Raw genomic sequence first — 20844 nt, forward strand, 5'->3', positions numbered from 1 at the left:
TCATTTTGGTTGAACTAAAATGGAGCGCGAACGAAATGAAATGTGCACGGTAACGATCGAAAAATGATTAAAGACGCCGGTGCATGGTTTGGGAAAAAGTAGCGCGGAATTTTTCTCGATAACGTTATCACAGATCTGGTCGCACGAATTGTACGCGTGAATATTGTGATGGACGAAACGTTAAGGATGAAGACCGACTGGTTTTGGTAGTCTCATTACAAAATCATCATTAGCTTTACGTAATGACTTCTTACGTTTATCTCGCTACGCGTGAATCCTTAAGCGAACAAGTTCTCACTTATTAACCGATCAACAACGACTGAAATTTATGGTCGCGGAAGGATAGCAATTAAGGCGTAAGATGTTGGTCAGAAAAAAATTTGCGATAATCCTATCGCCTAATGAGCATTCCTGATCGTATCCTCGCTATCGATCCTGACAATCATGCGTGGAACGCGCGTAACTATGCGCGCGATTGCATATTTCTCCTGGTGGCCGAGAAATTCGCGGATCGGTCATTGTACACGCGAGCCAACGCATTCTTCGACGTCTGCCTTTCGACTAGGAAATTCGGCCAAAAAATTATCTCGGTGCTTGGAATTCCATGTCACGTGATGCTGGAGACGTACGAATTTTAGCTTCTCCCGTAAGCTTCGTGCACTGAATTACGAAACATTTCTGATATATTCTAACTTGTATCAAGAAAACGTTCTATAGCGTTTGATTTTAATGTAAAAGATTGTGTATCGAAGAGTATTTAACTGTTTATAGACGTTATAAAATCGTTTGTACGTCGTAATTGTTTGCGTAAAATTGAACGAGGTTCGCTATAAATAATCGAGTGGATAGGCGATAGATCAACGAAATGGAAAAAGATATACAGAAAACGGGGAACTGGGACGGTCCTGAAAGTATCATGGTCCACAGAAGACAAATGGTAACGACCAAAACGGCTACTAGATGCAAGTGCCAAAATACACAGCGCCAAATACTGAGCCAACGTTTCTTGTATCGTTATATGGGCACAGTTGTTTCTAATTCGGTATCGCGTTTCATCTTCGCCCGGTAGGTGCTCTATGAGAAAGCCAGAACCGCATATTTGTGTTTGCTTCTCTTAATTAAGTCGCGCGCTGCCGTCGAGAATCGTAACAAAGGTAAGAGTTACGACCCGTCGATGGCACGCGGTGCTTTGAAATAAACGAACTTGTCCAACATTATCACGAAGTGAAACCAAGCAACCTCTTCCTTTCGACGATTCTCCAATTATTTAGCGGTGAATTTGAAGTTCGAGCGACGAAGAAAAATTACGAGTAGAAATATAAATATCAGGGAGGAAATATCGTGAAACAGGATAATCGATTTTGTGTTCTCGAGAAACCACGCCCTCGAGGTATAGTCGATGAAATATCGCGGGAGGTCATCGGAAGTCAGAACGCGGTGCGTATGCGACTCTACCGCGAAGATGGACGTTAACGAGCGGATGGACGAGGCGGAGGTGGACAGGCTGGCGAACGATACCCTGAACGAAACGGAACGGGACAGCTCTCCCTCGGTGTCGCGGTGCACGTGCATAGTTGTCCCATGTACCCGGTGGACCGACAGCTCGCGACTCAGCGGCTCGTGGCTTCGGCTGTCAGGGTGGCACGCGGATTCCAGCGATGTTTCGCATTTCTCGGAGATTTCATCGTTGTTCCTTGCGACGAAGAATCGCCACGAACAACGGTACTAAACGTAATCGAACATTGGCACTCGTCTCCACGCGCCACTTTCCGGAAGAAAAATTTCTCGCAAAATGCCCGTCGATGTTTTGGCTGAATGCCAATATAATTCGTGTGGTATCTCGAGTTAACATACTGTACGATTTAATCATCGCATAAATCACTTTTTCTATTATGAAACAAACACTTGACGCCTGATTATAATACGTTAACAGGAATGGAAACACTTATACTTACACTTCTAGCGTCTACTTGTGACATAACGGTTCATTTTTCATCTTGAGCATTCTGGTACATACGTTTCGTCCAATGCTTTTGGTTTAATCTATCGGCTTTTAATTATCGTTTCGTTGTAAATGCGCATCGGGAAACAAAGGGAGTCGCTCATTTTTCCAGAATTTCGTGCCAAGAATTGCAAGGATGCTTGGGGTCGCCGTGTTGGTTCGTCGCGTTAATTGCACGGTTTAAGGGGGTTTGAGGTAGCTGCAAGTTACGGGAGCTACACTCTATAAGCATTTACGCAATGCATAGAATGCAAATTCGCTTGCTGCATTCCTGCCAAGTGAATCTACCGATCGCGTTGCTTACGCCTTACTCCCCTTCGACGGAGGTGACCGTTCCGGTGGACACTACTGGTATTCATTTTTACATCGATGGCTAGAATCCTAGCGTAAAAAGGAGATGGATGGTAGGAAAAAAGAAAGGGAAGAGAAAATTGTACGTAACTGTTACAACTGTACAAGCGAAATATTCTCATCGTTCAAGTTTGTCCGCTTCGATTAGAATATTCTACTTAAAATGATCTACGCTAAGTTTAGTTTTAGTTTAAACCTTAAGTTTCTTAAGTTTTGGTTTAAATATAGTTCATTCGTGAAGTAACGTAAAGAAATCTCAGTCACTCTGCTGAAATAAACAACGGCCAGCAAAATGGTGAATATACGTGAATTTCACAACGTATGAGAATTGGGTTTGCCTAACTGGCAAATTCATCTTTTGCTATTTGGTGATATCAATCATCGCGATGCGATTGGTTAATCTCGAGTGAGAATGGTGGTGTTTTTGAAATTGAAAACTGCAACAACGTCCATGAAAGTTGTTGCAGCCTCAAGCGGTACGTCCAAATAAGTCGCCTCGAACGAGGGAGAAAGATTACGATCATTAACCGCGTCATTACCAGACGTAAATTAGAGTGGTTAAGAGTAATTACGCGCGAGAGAGCCGGCAGATCGCTGACACAGCTGTCGATCGGAATTAAACCTTCTGCCAGGGGAATTAATTCGTGCTGTCGCATAAACTGTATTGCACCCGTTGAAATTCAATGCCCACGAGGCTCGTACGTTCGTTCGTGAAAGGGGCGCCTTTCGATCGCCTCGGGTCCACCTTGCCCAAGTGCAATACGTTTGAAAGATTACTGGCAAATGAGCTTTTATATTTACAACTTGATTCCTCGATACTTGTTCGTTAATTCTCGCCGAGTATCGTATTTTCTAGCTATTTTTTCGTCGATCTGTAACAGATAACCTTTTAATACCTCGAACGAAGATATCATTCGAGGATATAGTTTCCTCGAGTATCAAATTTTTTTTATATCCTATGGATCGAATGCGATAAATCATCTTGAGAGCTTCTAAAAGCTTATACAAACTAAAGTGTCGTCGTAAGTAGATACGTTATAAATTGTAAGACGGATCATCAGATTTCATTTGTGTACCGGAAGAACGACTCACTTTTTGAAACCATTCAGAGGTGTAATTTCTGAAGACTGCGTTGTCGCCAGGTTTACGATCTCCCATCGTATGCCCGTTTTACGACGGGATACAGCACGAGATAAATCAAACCGGCAGGAATCCTAAGCACGGCGTTAAAGTGTTAAGGAGTTCCAGAAGAGGCGAGATTTCTCCCGACGATCCCATAAATATCGTGGTTTTGCGCCACTTTGACCCCGATTTTCGCCGGTAGTCCTCCAACGATTAATCTTACAAATTGCCGCCACGCTTCTCGCGGCTTCACGCCGGAACCGTGAAAAGGGAATTGACTGCATGACCAGCGACAGTTTTACGGGTCATCGGAGGGGCCAGCCCTGATGGAGGAGGAACGCGAACACTCGCAGGAACTCGTAGGGAAAAAATACTTTGCGCGTTGGGAAAGCTGGCGCGCAGCAGATTTAGTGGTTCGATAAATCGCTTGTGTGACAAGTGACGGATTTTAAAGGCTCTTGGGCCACATTGTAGCGCGTTGCTTACAGATTTATTCGATGGTCGATGGCCACACGGCGAATTATTCTCTGGTGTGTAATTTAAAAGATGTGCATTAATCACGATTTCATAACGTGTTATTTTGCGTTTACGTCGAAGCCATTAAGAGGTCGACGCGAAGAAAAAAATCGTTGAAGAAAAGGCGGATGAGACGACAGATGAATTTAGTGGTGTGAAATTTCTAATTTTAAAGCTTGACTTTTCAATCAGTAGAGTTACACAGGAGAATAGTAAAATTGGAAATTATTATGCGACATATCGAAGGAGGTTACGCGTCTCGAGACAGCATGACGGAAGTCGGGCGGCCATCGAGGATTCGAAAAGAGGAGCACGTGAGCGGCATAAGATACGCATAAGTTGGCCAGAATCGCGGGGGTGATCCAATAATACGGCAGCTTTGGGTATAAATAAAGCCACTAGGCCCGGAGATCACGGCACAGAACTCTTGTCCCTTCTCTCGACATAGTTTCTTCTATCCACCGTTTCTCGTCCTTTCGCATTTCACAGTTCTTCCTCATCTGTCTCCACTCGTTGTCGCGTTTCGACTATTCCTAGCCGTAAAATAGACCATGCTCGTTTACCAGTGCGCCTCGACAGAAGACGATTTAGAAAGCCGACTTAGTTTCATCTCCAGAGATTATTCGAAACAGGAAATGTCCCAATCCTCTACGCGCTATTCATCGAACAAATCTTAAACAATTATATTTCTTAACGTCTTTCTTCTTAAACTTGTCCTTTTCTAAAATAAAAATTTCAACGTTATTCGTCTTGTTCCGTCTGTTTTCGAAATATAAAAAAAGAAAAAAAAAATAAACGTCCAGAGTTTGCCAAAGGACCATAAAGCGACCAATTAATCGTTCGAACGACAAAGCTCTGAGTGTTTTGTCTCACGGTCGTCTCAATGGCGAAGTGGATCTTTTTTCTCACACTACAAGTCGCGAATAAACCACGCGAGAACAATCTATTTCCAAATCCAAAGAGCGTCGGAATGAATTTGACTAGATGTTTTTTTAAAAGCCTCGTTTCCTCCTAAGCCGTTCGTTAAATCGGCCATATCTCGATGCGTCGCAAAACAAAAATAATTCTTCGGCAGAATGCAGGAGAATCGTTCGAGCGAGTTTTGATTTATTCGCCGCCGGTAACGGACGCCCTGTTTTCTTAGACAACCAGCAGCCGCGTAAAAAGAAGGATGGCTATAATCGAATAACTTTAAGATCTAAAAAAAGCAAAGAGAGAAATAAGAAATAATTTTCAAGCACGCGCGTACACGCCCGAGGAAGTTTCCCGATGAAGTCACAAGCGTAGCGAGAAAAAATGAGACGCCTCCGAAGAAATTGACTGCTCGAGCCTGCTCTCCTCTAACCCACGGACGGAATATGATTTATGCGGCAATGAGGGACGAGAATAAAAACAGAGACGTTTGTTTAGAAAATAATCGCCTCGTCGAATGGTATCCCGCGCACGCGCATCGGAACAGGTGAACGCTTTTGAAGCCAATTACGCATATCCCTTGTTTTTCTAAGCCACGATTAATCGAGCCGACACCAGACAGCTACACCACCGTAACGTATCAAAGGTACAAGCCAACGAACGAGGCAAGTATCAACGCACGACGTAACGAACGTCGTTGTACACGGTGATTTCGAATACTTTCACGTGTTTCGAAATTGCAAAAATACGCTGCCTGATAAAACGATAAATACTTCGTTTGGAGAAAGTTCCACGAATCGTCGTATCGAGAACGGTTTAGCGTCACGAGTAGACTAATTAAAATTCGAGGCGACGCGTCGCGAATTTATCGGTGGCCGGCTGAATTTTTCAGCGACGCATTTCCCGCCATTGTCTGCGGCCGGTTGGACGCACAGCTGGCCGGAGAACGCGCGCACGTGCTTGCGTCAACCGAGTTGTTGGTTTCTGTGCGCAATAAAAAGTTCGAGTCGAAAATTCAGTTAAATTCGAAAGGCAGTCCTGATATCTTCGAACATCGATAATTTATCTCCTCAGGTTGAAAATCAAACTCCAGGAAACCATCGCAGACACGTCTCGATATTCCAAAACGTCTCAGCGTTTATTCACCGCTTTTCATTTCACTATCACGTACAACCTTCATCCGTTGAACGGTATCAAGGAAGAGACGTCTCCCTTACGAACGATAATAAATAACACGGTACCGCGGCCGGTTATGCTCAACCGTTTCACCGTCGGCTATCTGAATCGATGGCACGAGAATTGATGATGCTTCGAAGACACCGAGTTGCTCGACTTCCCCGTACCTCTCCTATAATAGATCGTTCTTCCTGCGAATCCTCAATAACCATGACTCTACTACAACTCTGAAGGAAACAATAGCAAACAATCGCAAACCATACGGCGAAACCGTAATTCGCGGTAATCTCGGGAAAACACATTCCCAGGTCAAAAACAAGCTGTAGCGACGGTAAATCATCTTTCAGAGGGGAATCTTCTTATCTGAAACGAGTCCTCGCGAGGACACCCAGCCACCAATCAAATTCTTCAGGGATAAACGTTCCTCGACGCGTGTTTTACAACAATGTACGACCCTTTCGACGTTCCTTTTCCCTTCGTGCGATAACGCGATTGCGCTTTGAGTGGCGATCAATCTTATCGTCATTCGTCGATGCAACGTTACGATTACAGGGGATATGTGTTCCGAGGAATGAAACATCTGAGGACCGAAATACGTGCATTCATAATTTAGGACAGACGTTCATCGTAATCGTAGATTAATCAGGACGACTCTGATAAACAAAGTGAATCGCGCAACTATCGATCGTTGCCAATTCCTCGCGAGATAGCAGTGTGCACGATCGCGAGAGCGTGAATCGCTTTTATAGGCGAGCTGCACACAACGATATAACCTTGTGTACATTAGCGGTACGCGAGCTTTAACACGGCGTTAGCACGCTCCGCCTACTGGATACGCCTTCTAATCGATGTACGCACTTGTCTTTCGTAACGCTTCTCCTTCTGTCTGGTCTCGCCAGCTTGGCGAATTCCTTCGCGTTTCTTTCCCCGGTGCACCAGGGAAACTCTCATACCGTTTCACCATCCACGGTTTTTTTGTCGTCGCGTTCCACCCTGGTGGCCCGGGCCCGTGAGTTAAATGGGAAGCGTTTATGCCTTACGCGAACGGCCCGAGGAAATGCTTCGACTCTGGTGATTCCGTACCGGAGGGTAGATTCGGCGATTATATGTATATATACCTTCTTTCTCGTTTTTCAGTACGCAGAACTTGACAAACCGAGTTTATAGCGATTCAGGTCTTAAGTTGCATTACTCGGTTCTGTAGATTTCAATCGAAAAACTTCGTTAGCATGTGTGCATGTACCGCGAATTATTGAAAAAACGCACAGAGATATGTAAATATTTCTCTGCGTTTTATAACGTTGAATGTTACACAACTGCGTTTCCTTCGTTTCGGTAGATACACGTTAATCGAGCCTTTTCGTACGAAGCATCTCTCTTTAACCTAGGAAACGGACTGCAACTTGGAATATTGCGAGACTCGTTCGTTCTCTGTTCGCTGGTTACGAATGTTACGAGCGACCCACGCAAAAACCGAGATACTCTTACCGCGCTGGACTAGGAAAAACAAGATTTCGTCGAACGAGTGGCTGTCGGAAAAGTATCAATTCTCGTGCCATAAATGCGTCACCCTGAACGAAATTGTCACAACGATGAAGGGTTAATTAAACGTGGCATTGCGCGTCGCGGACGCGTGTGTCTCTTACTTCGAAAGAAGTAAGGAAGGAGGGGGGCAGGGAAGGAGGCGTGAAGTTGGACGATCGCAAAACATCGCGACTTCCTGCGAAGAAAAGAGGCAAAAAACGCACTGGTCGAAACCGTGCGCGAAAGAAGCAGGAATGAAGCGTAAGAAGAAGAAGAAGAAGACGACGACGACGAAGAAGAAGAAGTGGCAACGACAGCGGTCGAGTGGAAAGCAACGAGTAGTCTGGCAATAGGTGCGTGGCAGGAACGGGGCAAAGGGAGAGGAGGAGGAGGACACCCGCCGATTGATATAACGCTACGATTTGCGTAATATACGCTCACTCGTAAAGCTCCCGGTGATTTATCCCGGTAAATAAATAGATTTCGGTGTTGTTAACCCCGTTTCCAGTGGGAAGAGGATAGGCACAGCCGAGGATCAGCCATCGGACACACGAACTCGTGTGTTACTCTGTCTCGTGTGGTGGCGTGCAGCCGCGTTCGGCATGCGTCGCGTCCGATATACATACGTGCGTGCACGCACGCGTGTGGTGCAACGTCCTGTGGGTCGTCGGAGGAGCGGAAAGAAACCGAGGCGAGGGATTAAAAATACTGGAGGAGGCTGCGCGAGAGTGCGTGCAACCAAGGAAAAAGGTTCTGGAGTAGAGAGACAGAGAAAGTCGATGCATCGGAGAAAGAAAAAACGAAGAGCGAAGGAAGAAAAAGAAAGGATATACCGAGGGATCGTGATATTTCAGAATTTCGGGGAGAATTTACGAGCGGCAGACGCCGCGGCGATGACTCGTACGACGAGCATGGATTCTCGAAAATGGCGCGCCACTGGTGGGATCATTGGGTGCTCTTGATCCGACACCCTTAATTGCCCCATGGTGGAACAACGGATTAAGACGTCGCACTTTTTCCAGAAGTACGCACGCACGCAGACGATGGCCGGCTGACGTTTATGCGTCCGTTTACAAATGATCGCCGGTAATTGGTCGCTTTGTAGCCACTGCTTTCCGAGAGTTTAATGCGTCGCGCGTGAGCGACGTTGTAACGTAAAATTTCGGTCGAACCAGGTTAAAACGTAATTTCCTCGCAAGCTGTCGCTGTCTTTTATTAGATACTCGTTGCGGAAAGCTACGGTTCAATGTCCGTGTATCTGGTTCCTCGAATTCTTTTCCGCTCGTCGATGTAAAAAATGGGACGATAAACACGTTCTAATTCTATCGCGATGTCAACCAAATTGCTAACATCGTCACCCACGAAGAATTCGTTCGACGCTCGCAACCCATGGCTTATGAACGACCGATCTTAATGCCCCATTAAATCGAAATAACGATCCGCTTCGTGGGATGTTCGTGGAGGATCGTCTAAGAGAGTCCGAATAATCTCTGGTAGACAGAGCAAACTCTGGTTACCTGTGTTATGGTAATTACTACATGTGTAAACCGGTCGACGCCGGTGTTCGGCTCATTGGCATTGTTTCAAACGTATTGTCGTTAGTTTACTATCGTGCCGGTAAATCAACGTTTTTACGCAGCACGCACCTGCCATTAACGTGCCGACGTGTTCGTGTGTTCATGCATACGGGGCTGTTCACGGGCGAAAGTTGGCCTGAACGCATATTAATCGACGAGTCACGCGAAACGAATCGACGGAAAGCGTCTCGTGTAGCTATATGTTACGCGGGACGCGAACAAATGCTGGCTTGCGAGCCAGCCAGACGTTTTCACTTTGGTAATTAGCCGATTATCTTTCTCGAATACCGCAAGACCTCTTCCGCCTGCTGCTTTTTCGTAACCGTTAAATCGTTGCGTTCCACCTAGGTAGTTTGCAGTTTCCACCAGGGGAACGAAAGATTCCATTGATGCGCGTCGTCAATGCCAGCAACTGTCACATTCGTGTATAGCGAACGAAGTACGAATATTCCAGAATGGCCGATGTTTTCCAAACGTGTCCGGGCATCGAAAATAACCCCCGAGGTTCGGAGTGTCTCGGTTGCGTCTGATTCTCGAACACGACCGCGCGCACCGCTTAATGAGGCGTTTTATTCTTAGAGCGAACATCGAGTTGGAAAAACACCGTAAAAACGACAGGTATATTATAGGGGAAACACAATACGGACGCTAAAATATACGCGCGATCAGAGGCGACGAAAACCAAGTTTACGTTTTTATCCTTTACCCTACACGAGTGAATCATCTCTGTGAAAATGGGAACGATGCTGTTTACTTCGATCGGGATTTTGGCATTAAGACGATTGCCATTGCGCGTGATTCTTCTCGTTGCGTATCGTCTCTGAATCATCGTTGTGAAAAAAAACCTAAAGAAGTTTTCGGTTTATGCAACTTGCGGTAACGCGAAACGCAGTCGAGTGGTTCCTTTAATTGTACAGAAAGGCTTCCATCGAAGCTGAGGAAAACACGCTTCATAAAAGCGCCTTTGTATGCATCCCGTACACCCACGTGCCTACTTAACCTCGCTCTCTTCTCCTCCTCTCCGTAGCTCGTACAGCAACAACGTGGATGCTGGCTGCCATCCCTCCAGGTGAAACTGTTTCCTGTGTCGCAAGCCGCGTCTCTCGCTTCAGAAGCGTCTCTCCTCACGTTCCCGCCGCATCGTTTTTCTTTCTTCTTCTTTCATTTTGTCTTCTTTCTGTTATCTCTGTTGACTCTCGTCAGCCTCTTCGGCGTCTCCACCAAGAATACACAACTTACGCATATTGTATTTTCCAATGAATCGTCGTACTTTCCGCCTCTTTCACTTCTTGCCTTCTTCTGTTATCGCGCAATTTCTATTTTGCCTTCGTTTTCCCTTCTCCTTTCCTCTTAGCTTTTCGTCAGAAATCCGGGTGCAACGCAACATCACAAGCATTTCGCCAAGCCAAAATCCCACAGTTGGACGTTAATTACGCAGCTTTATCGCGTCCAGGCCGTTTTCCCTTGCGACACACGCGAAGAAACGATTTCTCTCGCCTCTTCCCTGTCGGCTGTTCCCTCCTTCTCGTCCTTCTCTCCGTTCCACGATCCCTCTGCCCCGCGTCCTCGCATCTCCTCGTCTTCTTTCTCTCGCAGCGCGGTAATATATCTGGCCAGCGTGGGCGGCCCACGTGGGTTTGACAGCTAAGCCCACGGAAACTGGTTACACCCACAAGCGCGCAGGTCGCGCCGCATCGGGAAGAGGCACACGCCAGGTAGGCGCGTTCGCCGCGTCGTCGCTGACACGGCCGATCTTCCCTTGCCGCGGACACGTGGCATCCAGCCCCACCGCGACATCGTTTTAACAAGTTTGAGCTTTATAGGCAGTCGTTGATTTATAGGATTTTTCTTTCTATCTTCTCTTTCTTGGTCTCTGTAACGATAAGTCAACTTCTATTCTAATAAAATAGGTGTGGAGAACAAGTCTCAAGGAGTCGATATATCGATACCTTTCGAAGGGGTACTAGGTATTCCGAACCGTCGATTTCTATCGAATGACAGGAGTTTTTTCCGGAATGGTTCGGTGTTCAGTTTGACGTTCGTCGTCTTTTTTTCACTGAACGCTACTGCTCGCGTATTACGCGTAATGTCGTAGTAAACGTAGCGTCTCGTCGACGTTCCGCTCGACTTTATAACGCTTTGTATATCTTTGCAACGATACAACCGTTTCTACAACGATCTTCGTCTCTTTGAGAAATTTTTCTCGGAAAAAATCAAATAATTGTATAAATTGATAATCGATTTTTGCAGTGATGTCTGAAATTCGACAGACGATAAGAACCCGATTTCCACGGTGAATCGAGACAATGTAAAAGCAAGGCGTCGGCACGAAAACGACACCCGGCCGGTCAGTGTTGCGCGACCGGGATAGAAAAACGGCGTTGGCAGTGAGCCGCGTGGGCAAGCTGGCGTGTCTAATAAACATAAAGGAGGCAGACTCCGTCGTTACCCGCGTTTCCTTTTTTTTCCTTCGCCCCTCTCCGTCTCTTTTTCACTCTCTCTCTTTCTCTCTCTAGTATTTTCTTCGACCGGCAGTTTCGACTGTCTCCGCCCCGGTGGCCGCACCTCGTCTCTCGTCCATCGTGCCACCGCGTCGAGCACACCTTCGCGGACAATTAATTTACCTCACGGCGTAGCCCGGAGTCTCGCGAGCTTACAGGCGTAGTTTGCGGCCGGCCGTCCAGAAATGGAGTTGGTTTCGCCGGTTAAGATACGATCGTATACGTACGAGCACACATCCTCGCCGGTAGCGTTGAGAAAAACGCCATAACTTCGAGTCGTATATGGCGGCAATGCACAGGTGCATGCCACCGTGCATCTACCCCCCTCTGGGTCCCACTCCCTTCACCACCGTCACCACCACCGCCGTCGGCCACAGCCATCCACAACAGGCACCCCTTCTTCGTGGACCCTTTTCCTCTTCTCCTCGACCCCGTCGTCGCGAGTCGACTCGATCGAACGTGCGCGTAGAATGTCAATTGTTCCTCTCTGCCCTCTCTCTTTCTCTCCCCCTCCCTCCCAGCTGTTCGACGCCCCCCGTTGCTTATTTTCTTCGCTTCTTTCCCGTCTGTTTTTCGCGCGATCCGGCTCTCTGTTTCTCTCGTAGAGAACTCCCGTTCGCGGTGACGGGTGTCTCTCGATCACCGCCGTCTCTCTTTTCCAACTGATCGGACATCGTAGGAAGGCTGAGACGGTTTGGGAGTGAACGGCGAAAATGGTGAAAAACGGAGCGGTGTTAGCGAGTTTGTCGGATTCAGCAGGCTCGAAGGACACGAGGTCTGTCCGCGTAACAGTCATGGGAATGGGAGTTGTTGCCTTCTCACTCTGATATCAAATTCACGTCGATGCTTCTTTCGTCTTGCATTTCTGGCGAAATTGTTATCGTAGAACGTTGGGAATAATTATCTTACGGCTGATCATACGTAACGCTTATTGTACGGTTTTTTCCGAATTGATAATTTCTACTAATTCTGCCGAACGCGATCTTCGATTATTTGTATTTAACTCGTCGTTCCTCTCGCCTGGAACGCCTCGATTGCTATACTTCGACACAAAGCCATCGCGAACATTCTCCATGTCCCTCGAATCTCTTAGTTTCTCTCTTTTGTCGGAGACCCGGTTGGCGGTGGATATCGCGAATCCGGTGTTCCTTGCCGCTCGCTCGACGTCCTTTACCCCTTCTATTATCCTCTCTCCCTCGCGAGTCGGGGCCGGTGCCATTGCTCGGTTGCCAAAGACGAGTGGTAACGAGCCGGTAAAAAATAATTAGTATGTCCGTCGACTCGGTGCTTCTAGAAATAGACCGGTCCGCATAATCATCCGCCGATTCCGAGACCGCTTTGGAAACCTGCCGGCGGCTTTGCGAGCTCTCGAGGTGATACCACACGCCGCGGCCTCGTCGATGTGTAGACCAGCGCACACGCGAGCGCCAACTCGAACGCGGTTGTCGACTACGCGAGGGAATTCGCGAGATAAGACCGCGTAACACCGGTGATGCTGGGACGCGAGCTCGTTATATCACGCGTTGCGGTCTACGCGACACCCAGCTGACGTTTATTAGCCGACCATTGAGATAATGATCTCTTATTAGCCGAGAAATCGAGCGGATCGACGGTAGGATTCACGAACGTGACGACTCTTCCACCTCCAAGGGAAGTATCCCTTTTTCTTCAGGTTTATTTGTACTCGTTCTCTTGCGGCGTTGATGTTTGAACGAGAGGTAAGTTGAAACGACGTGCCGACACGCTGTCGAATGAGTATAATAATGGTAATAATTATGGCGTCTTCATTGTGCGGGATGCGAGATGGAAGAGGAGTCGCTAGTACAAACACGCCGCGTGAGGTCCGAGCGATTACTTTCCATTCGTTTTTCTCATCAACGTCGGCTACCGACGTGCAGCTTCTTCGTCGACGGATACGGATATATTCGATCCTGTTATCGTTGGATACATGGACGCGTCCATACGAAGATCAACAACTATCCACTCAAGAAATAAGTTCGAACATCGAACGAGACAACTTGTACGATTCGAACTTATAGAATCTCACCCTTTTAGTCAGACACGACGTTACAAGGTCGACGGTATAACGTGGTCGAGGAAAGAAACACCGGGGAGGTTGTCGAAAGGAGCGGACGATCCGCGGACAAGCGGCTTCGTCGCGAGGCAAGAAGGTGGAACGCGAGAGGCAACGAAAGACGCGCGCGTGTCGTGTAGACGGCGACTCGGCTTCTCTCTTTCTACCGTTCAGCTTTCTCTCCGGTTCGCTCGCGCTCGCGGCACGCGGTGAGAGCTGAATTTATGAATGAACGAGCGAAGGGCGAGCGTGGGCGAGCCCACGCGCTTTATCATAATCGGAACCTCCGGCCTAGTCACGCCTGCCATAACTGCCTAGGCATAGAGCAAGGTTGCTGGTGAGGTGCTCGCGTGCTCCTAACGCTTCCAGCCGATGCGATGGATGAATGAAATCGCGACCCATTCACCGGGTTATGCGATTGCGAAATCACCCTTTCTCGGTGGAGCGCGCCTCTGGTCTTTGGTATTCTAATTTATTCCAAAGTTCGAAGTGTAGCTTCGTGATCGAGGGTCGAGCAACGCGACGCGTGTCGTCGTCTGATACGCTTCACGTTAGTTTCGAGTTTGGACGTTTCTGTCGAGTTCTCCCACTCCAGAGACGTGGCTCGTGCTCTTCTTCAACTCGTTTCACAGCAAACGTAATTGCGATAGACGCGAGGAAGCGCTGGTGAATGAACGAAGGGCACGCGTGGGCCGTGACAACCTACGATGCGCTTCGTTGATGAAATCGGCGCTACCGATCCGGCTATTGCGACGCAGTTTTCTTCGGAATCGTGTCATCCACGTCAAGTCGTCGACTATTCATAATTCTCGCACGAGATACTACAATGAATGACCCTTTTACAAACCGGAACGTCGTGTTTCTCAATGACATTTCATGAACAACTGGTTAAAAATCGTTAGATCGAAACGTTGTCCCTGTCCTCTTAACTGTGTCATACGGCACGATCGAATCAGCGAATATTCAGAGTGGAAGATGCAGAGAGCAACAAAATTGCATCACACTCGATCGATCCGAAACTGCATAAAAGCACGACATTTGAATATTCACGTAGGTGTTCGGTGATTTACGTACGGACGAGTCTAATTTTACGTCGAAGGTCGGGCCGCCATCTTTCAATTGCGCCGACGAGATAATCGCTTGCGATACGTCGCGAAATCACCCTCCTCTTCGAGTATGCGTTTGCAAACGAACCTGCTCTTCGATCTAACGTGTCAGATTTTCGCGGAAGAAGAGTCGAAACTACAAACTGGAAGGAGGACCGTGGAAAGAAGATTCCTAATTATCAACAACAGATCCTATTCCGCGGATTTTCTTCGTCGAGGAACTTGGAGATGACGGCTGAACGCGAGGAAAATGAATAATCCATGGGGCACGCTTCGGGACAATGTACGCATCCTACACAGGAATTTCAGGTGTTTCGACTAACGAGCGATTTGCATAAAACAACGAGGACGCCCGGCCACAGGGAACCGGAGCGAACCAGTTTCGGATCGGTCTGGAATACATTCGTAACTCTTTAAACGCGCGTAATCCGACAGGCTCGATCTCGCGCGAAATCCTTCTTTGTTTCTCGTTCCTCATTCTCGAACGAAAATACTCTAATTATGGTTTGAAACGGCCACGTTACTTCTCTGTCTCGAGACGTTTCATTACCAACTCACTTCGGCTACGTCCGTTGGCATCTCGTAATTACACCGGTCACCATGCGCTCGATACCATCTTGTCCGGTTTAACCAGGAACTTTGACGCGATGCAGCAAAATTGCACGCAGCACTCGGAGCAAATCTATGCGAAACGAATTCAATGTTCCAGGAACGGTAGAAGTTACCATTAAATTATATAGTATGTAACGTTAATACGAAGAGATACGTAGATAACAATTCCGCGTCGATGATCTAAGAACGTTTATGAGTAGTTTCTCAGAGTTAATCTGCAGCGGAACGTTTATGCTACTAATTCATGACTTATTTCCGTGACGTTCTCTATTCACCGTGAATTGTAGCTTTTTTTTGCCAGGACGTTGTACTGATTTTCCCCGGTTTCCCGCGAACGTACCGGGACTCATGTGGAGCAACGCGTTCCGAGGAACGCATCTATCGCCATCAATTATCGCAACCACCGACAGGTGGATGGGATTGCAACGCGGAAAGACAACGGTCGGGTAGAAAAAAAGTGGCGAGCGTTTCCTTCGTTGCGGGAGTTGTGCGAAACGTTCTGTCAGTCAACAGTTTAATTCTTTCGCTACCCCGTATGAAATTTCTCGTGGAATGTTAAGATTCGACGTCTGTTTTCGCGTTGGGTTTTAAAAGTGGAAACTTTTACGATCATATGAGAATAACGTAATAAACATAATACCTATTTCTTTCTTTCTATTTTAAAGAAAAAATCTAGTGAAACGTTACCTTTGTCGCGCTTGATGCGTCTGCAAATGGCACACATGCGACGCACGCAATGTTGCCTCTCGAGCTTCTGCTCCGTGTCCAAGGTAACCATGATTGATGGATATTTTTTAATAAATAAACTCTTTCTTCTTTCTGTCCTATACGTACGAATATATACTACGCGCACGCGCGCGCGCGCGTCTGTATGTTTATATTACTATGCGTTCGAAATTTCACTGATAAGTCTTCTGGTCATCGAGGCGCGATCGTTGGTTTGTGTTTCCTTCGACTTAGCACTGTCACAGACCGGAATCTTCGTACCAATAATTCCAACACTCAAGCACTAAGTTTCACATATTATCACAACTGATCTGATTATCCACGGACACTGACTAGATAGAATCTTTTTGTCTCGGTAACGATGTCGCTGACGGAAATTCACATGGCTTCTCTTCACTATACTTGACGCTCCAATAGTTGGCGGTTCCTGTAAGCATCGACTTTGAAAATCGATTCGCACGACGAGACGAGTCTCGTCGACGATCGACACTTTTTGTCCGAGTACTGCTGTTATTTCGAAATCCTCAAACACTGGGTATAAAAATGTTACACGGATTAAACTTGCAAATAATCTTCTTCGGGGATTTTAAATTCGCAGTACTCGGCGGACTCGTAATCTGCTCTTTTCTTCGTCTTCGTCGTTGCCTCTACTGGAATGCTTGTTCCTCGATACTTTTACGAAGTGCGTGTGCACGCGCGTTACATTTTTAAACGCCGGTCGCTTAATTAATCGTCAACATTTAAACAATCGGTCGTTGTGATATAACACTTTCTCCCGGCTTCCTCTTAATTGCAGCGCGACGTGGCGTTCGGTTTGAATTTCACGCGCGTTTTCTCTTCGCCCGTTGCGCGCACGTACACGAGAATTGATTTCACCTCTGTATCTCTGGTTATCCGCGCGCGACTGTCGCGTTTCGCGCGATCCTCTCGACTAAGCGGTTCGCTAATAACTACGCCTAATCGACGCGGTGATGACGAATCGCGTCGCGTAAGCTCGCTCACCGCGCGAACAATAAAATTGCGGTGGATCGAGTAGGCTCCGCCCATTAAACAGAAATTACTACCTATAATTTGATATGTGACAGCTACGGAATCAAAGTTAATCGACTGGGGACAGAAACGATTGAAAAATCGTTTTCCCAGTCGATGACATACCCCGACATGGCTTGTCACAGTCAACTACGAACGAGCAAAGAAAAACGAGGAGGATGAAAGAGCGAAATACCCGAGAGACGATTAGGAGAGACAGGCGTGGTAGCGTTTCGGTCCATCGAAATCTTTCCGTCTCATCCATCCCGTGAAGCGTCCTTGGCTCGCATTCTCGACCTCGCTACCACGGTCCAAGTGGTCACGGCTAATTAAGCTTAATTCAATTTAATTAATCCCCGATCTCTGGCCCTTGGTCTGCGCGCGGGCAATTAGCGGCGGGCAAGAATCAGCTGGCCTAATCGTCTCAAATTAATAGAGTTCAGGGTGGCAGCTCCGTTTCTTCTTTTTCTTTTTACCTCTGCTCTTGTTCGCTTGTCTTCTCGTTTTTTCATCTTTCTTTTTCCATCTGGTTTCTGGCTCGGGTCAGTTGGACGCGTGGGCGGCGTTTCGCCGCTGCACACCGCGAAATTACGGTGAATTATCGACGGGCCGGGAAACGGCTGGTTGGAGGCGCTTCGTGGAACTTTCGAAAACGTGAGAGATACGCTTGCCCGGCGGCTGCCTATTCAGAAAAATCATGGGGAGTGAAAGCAAGGTAAAAAATGTCGGCGCTCGCATGGAAAATCCTCGCGGTGCTTTCCTCGCGAATCGCTGATTTCACCATGTTTACGCGAAATTTTGGTCGAAAATCGATCGATCTTGAAAACGTTATATCGAAGAAGCTATCGTATAATTAAATCGGTAATTTACGAGAACGATAAACGGTACCATTAAGATAAAATACGACTAGAACTTGCCACCTTGAAGTACCGCGTTTATAGTCAGAGCTCGACGACAATCAATTATCCTATATGGAAAACGTAAACAGTCCCTACCTCGTAGATGCTCGTGTAAGACATTACGCGCTATTACCAACGAATCGATTTATCAGTCTCGCACATAATTAACACCTTATATTTCTCGAAACGTATTCAATGTCCCTACGACATCTATGCGAACATAATTTCAACTATAAAAGTAAATTGCGAATAAAAAGAAGGAAAGTTAATGCACTCTTTCCTGGTCGATTAACACCCGACGCGGTGTCCGGAGACATCGATGCCCGCAAAGCGATGCGCCACGCGGCGCGCAATCGCAGTATGCGTGCGGCAGTAGTGACGGCGACGGCGAAGACGTGACAAAAGTTTCGCCACCGGACGTTGCTTTTCGTCGACAGGGCTCAATAACCATCATCGGGAGAGTATTAAAACGCGGCGCGCACGAGAAGGCTGAAAGCGACAGTGAAAGTTGACAAAACACACTGGAACGTTCTCGACGTGCGTTCGCCGCGCACCCACGCACCGACGTTTAATTAACACCGAAATTATTGAAGCCTGAGCGCGATCACGCGGAGATACGAGCGGTCACGCGCACTAAATAAGCGCCCACGTAATCACGCGATTTTCTTCCCCTCTCCCCGAATATTATGTACATTTTTAATTATCCGAGAGCTTCGTCGTCGCCCACCAGAGTCGCATATTTTCGCGTTTACGTTCGATCGTTCGTCGTCTTTATGCGAATTCTACATCAAAGGTTTCGTAACTTTTTGCAAGATCTGTCGACGTTTCATGTTTACCTGTTTCGACGAATTTTGATTTGGAGTTTGTTGTCGCGTGCACCCACAAGGCGCTCGTATATCTTATGCCATTTGTATGTTAATAATTTCGAAAGTTTTCGATAATCTCTGGTTTATTTCATCGATTTCTTGTTCTACAGCACCGAAAACGACGATGTATTCGCTTCCTACACTAATTGATACGTAATATCAGCTTCTTGATGCCTTGTTTCCTCCAGACTCAGCCTATTATCGCAACAATTTCCCAACGTATACTTAGCACGATCCGATTCCACGTTTCTCCCAATTCGCAGCCGCAGCTCTACGGTCGCGTTAACGTTCCCTTAAGTATCAGTTTGCGCGTATTACCGCGGCCAGCGCGCTATTAACCAACATTATCGCGTTATCGCGGTCGATTACGCAATGCCAATCACTTCTACCAGATTACCGGTGCCGTGGATCGAGCGTGCGCCACGTGATTACCGTAATCACTGTTATAACCCCGGGATGGAGGATCGAGAACGGGACACTGGCGTATACGTTCGTTCGTTAACGCACGATCGCGACACGGCGAATCGTTTCGTCTCGATTTTCAACCTACTTATCACGATATTCAACCGGACATCGTTATTAACCGGCGGCTCGGCAATCCGATCCATTAATCCGCGACGCTTTTCTGCCGTTTACCTCGCCTCGTTTAATTAACCGTAGCCGGGTTAATAACGCAATTTGTTACTTTAATGACTTATCGAGTTACGACATTAACACACTGCACACTATTAGCGTTATAATCATCTCGTGGGCTGAGGTAGATTCTCGCGCAAAGAATCTTGTCTATCGACTCCTCCCCTTTCCGATATTCGTACGACCAAGGAAAATTAAGGCAGGTTGCATGATTTTAAGAATCTGTATGTTCAGAATTATGCGAGCGTGACGCGGATCTTTCAAGTATAAATAACAAATTCTTGTTTAATCCGTTACAACGTTGTGATATAAAATTGGATAAACATTGGAAATTATAGAAACAAGGGTTTCATATAAAATGACGTAAGCGATAACGACGTTCGCTTAGAAATCGACATTATCGAGGCAGATCGCGCTCGATCCTGATAAAAGCGGCTCGTCAGCCGAATTTCTCGAGAAAAAGTAAAGGGGGTTGCGAAAGAGAAATCGGACGGCGGACCCTCCTGATGTCGGAGAGGAATCGCTTGGCCCCTCCCACGAGGTTCCCTGGCGGCTGCCTCGGCCTCGACACGCATTTCCAAAGACTCTTTTCATCGTCACGGACCCATCAGCCCCCGAGTACCGTCGATTCTTATCTGATCGTGCCGATCTTCTCATGATCTTTCACTACGGCTCTCGCGTACGAATTTATTCTCGCGGCTCCTCGAAACGTTGTTGGACCGGTGCTGGATACGAAACGCTTCCAACGACCGTTCTCGATACCTCTCCGATCGGACGCTATCGCTCGATTCCTATGCGACGTGCGTTTCGATCTTATCGGCCGACAACTGACAATCAAGGATTCACGATTTCACGAAAGTGGCCGAGTGAAACGCGCTGCTAACAACGACTCAATAAAGTCGCGTCCAGAACTCCGCGAAGTACGACGAATTTTCGGAACAGCGATTCATAGGAAATCAAACTGAAGAACGTCGTTTGAAGATCGATCGCGGTTGATCCACCTGCCCGAGAAAATCATCGCGACCGGTGAAAGCGAATCGGCTAAACCAAAATGCTCACTGTCTTCGGCAACCAACACGAGTTTTCAACGAAACCGGATCCAGCTCATCGAGCGAATATTCCAGTCGTTGAAACACTGACAGGTCTCGCTACTTCGAGTACGTCTCCAAAGAGAAAAGAGTTACTTTATAAGCTGGGTACCGATACATTCTAGCAAAC

General features: G+C 47.1%; 1 protein-coding gene across 7 annotated transcripts in view; it reads right to left on the reverse strand.

Annotated features, from left to right (window-relative positions):
* The window catches only part of LOC126867506 (myocardin-related transcription factor B-like), a 247804-nt gene that overhangs the window by 15470 nt on the left and 211490 nt on the right, over positions 1–20844 (reverse strand). Inside the window, exon 2 of one of the 7 annotated variants that reach the window (XM_050622491.1) lies at positions 16161–16626. The exons of 5 other annotated variants lie outside the window; for them this stretch is intronic. In XM_050622491.1, coding sequence (XP_050478448.1) covers positions 16161–16251 — 91 coding nt within the window. In that variant the 5' untranslated portion in view covers positions 16252–16626. Of the gene's footprint in view, positions 1–16160; positions 17121–20844 lie in introns of those variants that run through there. One more of the 7 variants, XM_050622571.1, reaches the window with a different exon arrangement.

This window comes from Bombus huntii, chromosome 1 (assembly GCF_024542735.1).
Source record: "Bombus huntii isolate Logan2020A chromosome 1, iyBomHunt1.1, whole genome shotgun sequence".
Taxonomy (NCBI): domain Eukaryota; kingdom Metazoa; phylum Arthropoda; class Insecta; order Hymenoptera; family Apidae; genus Bombus; species Bombus huntii.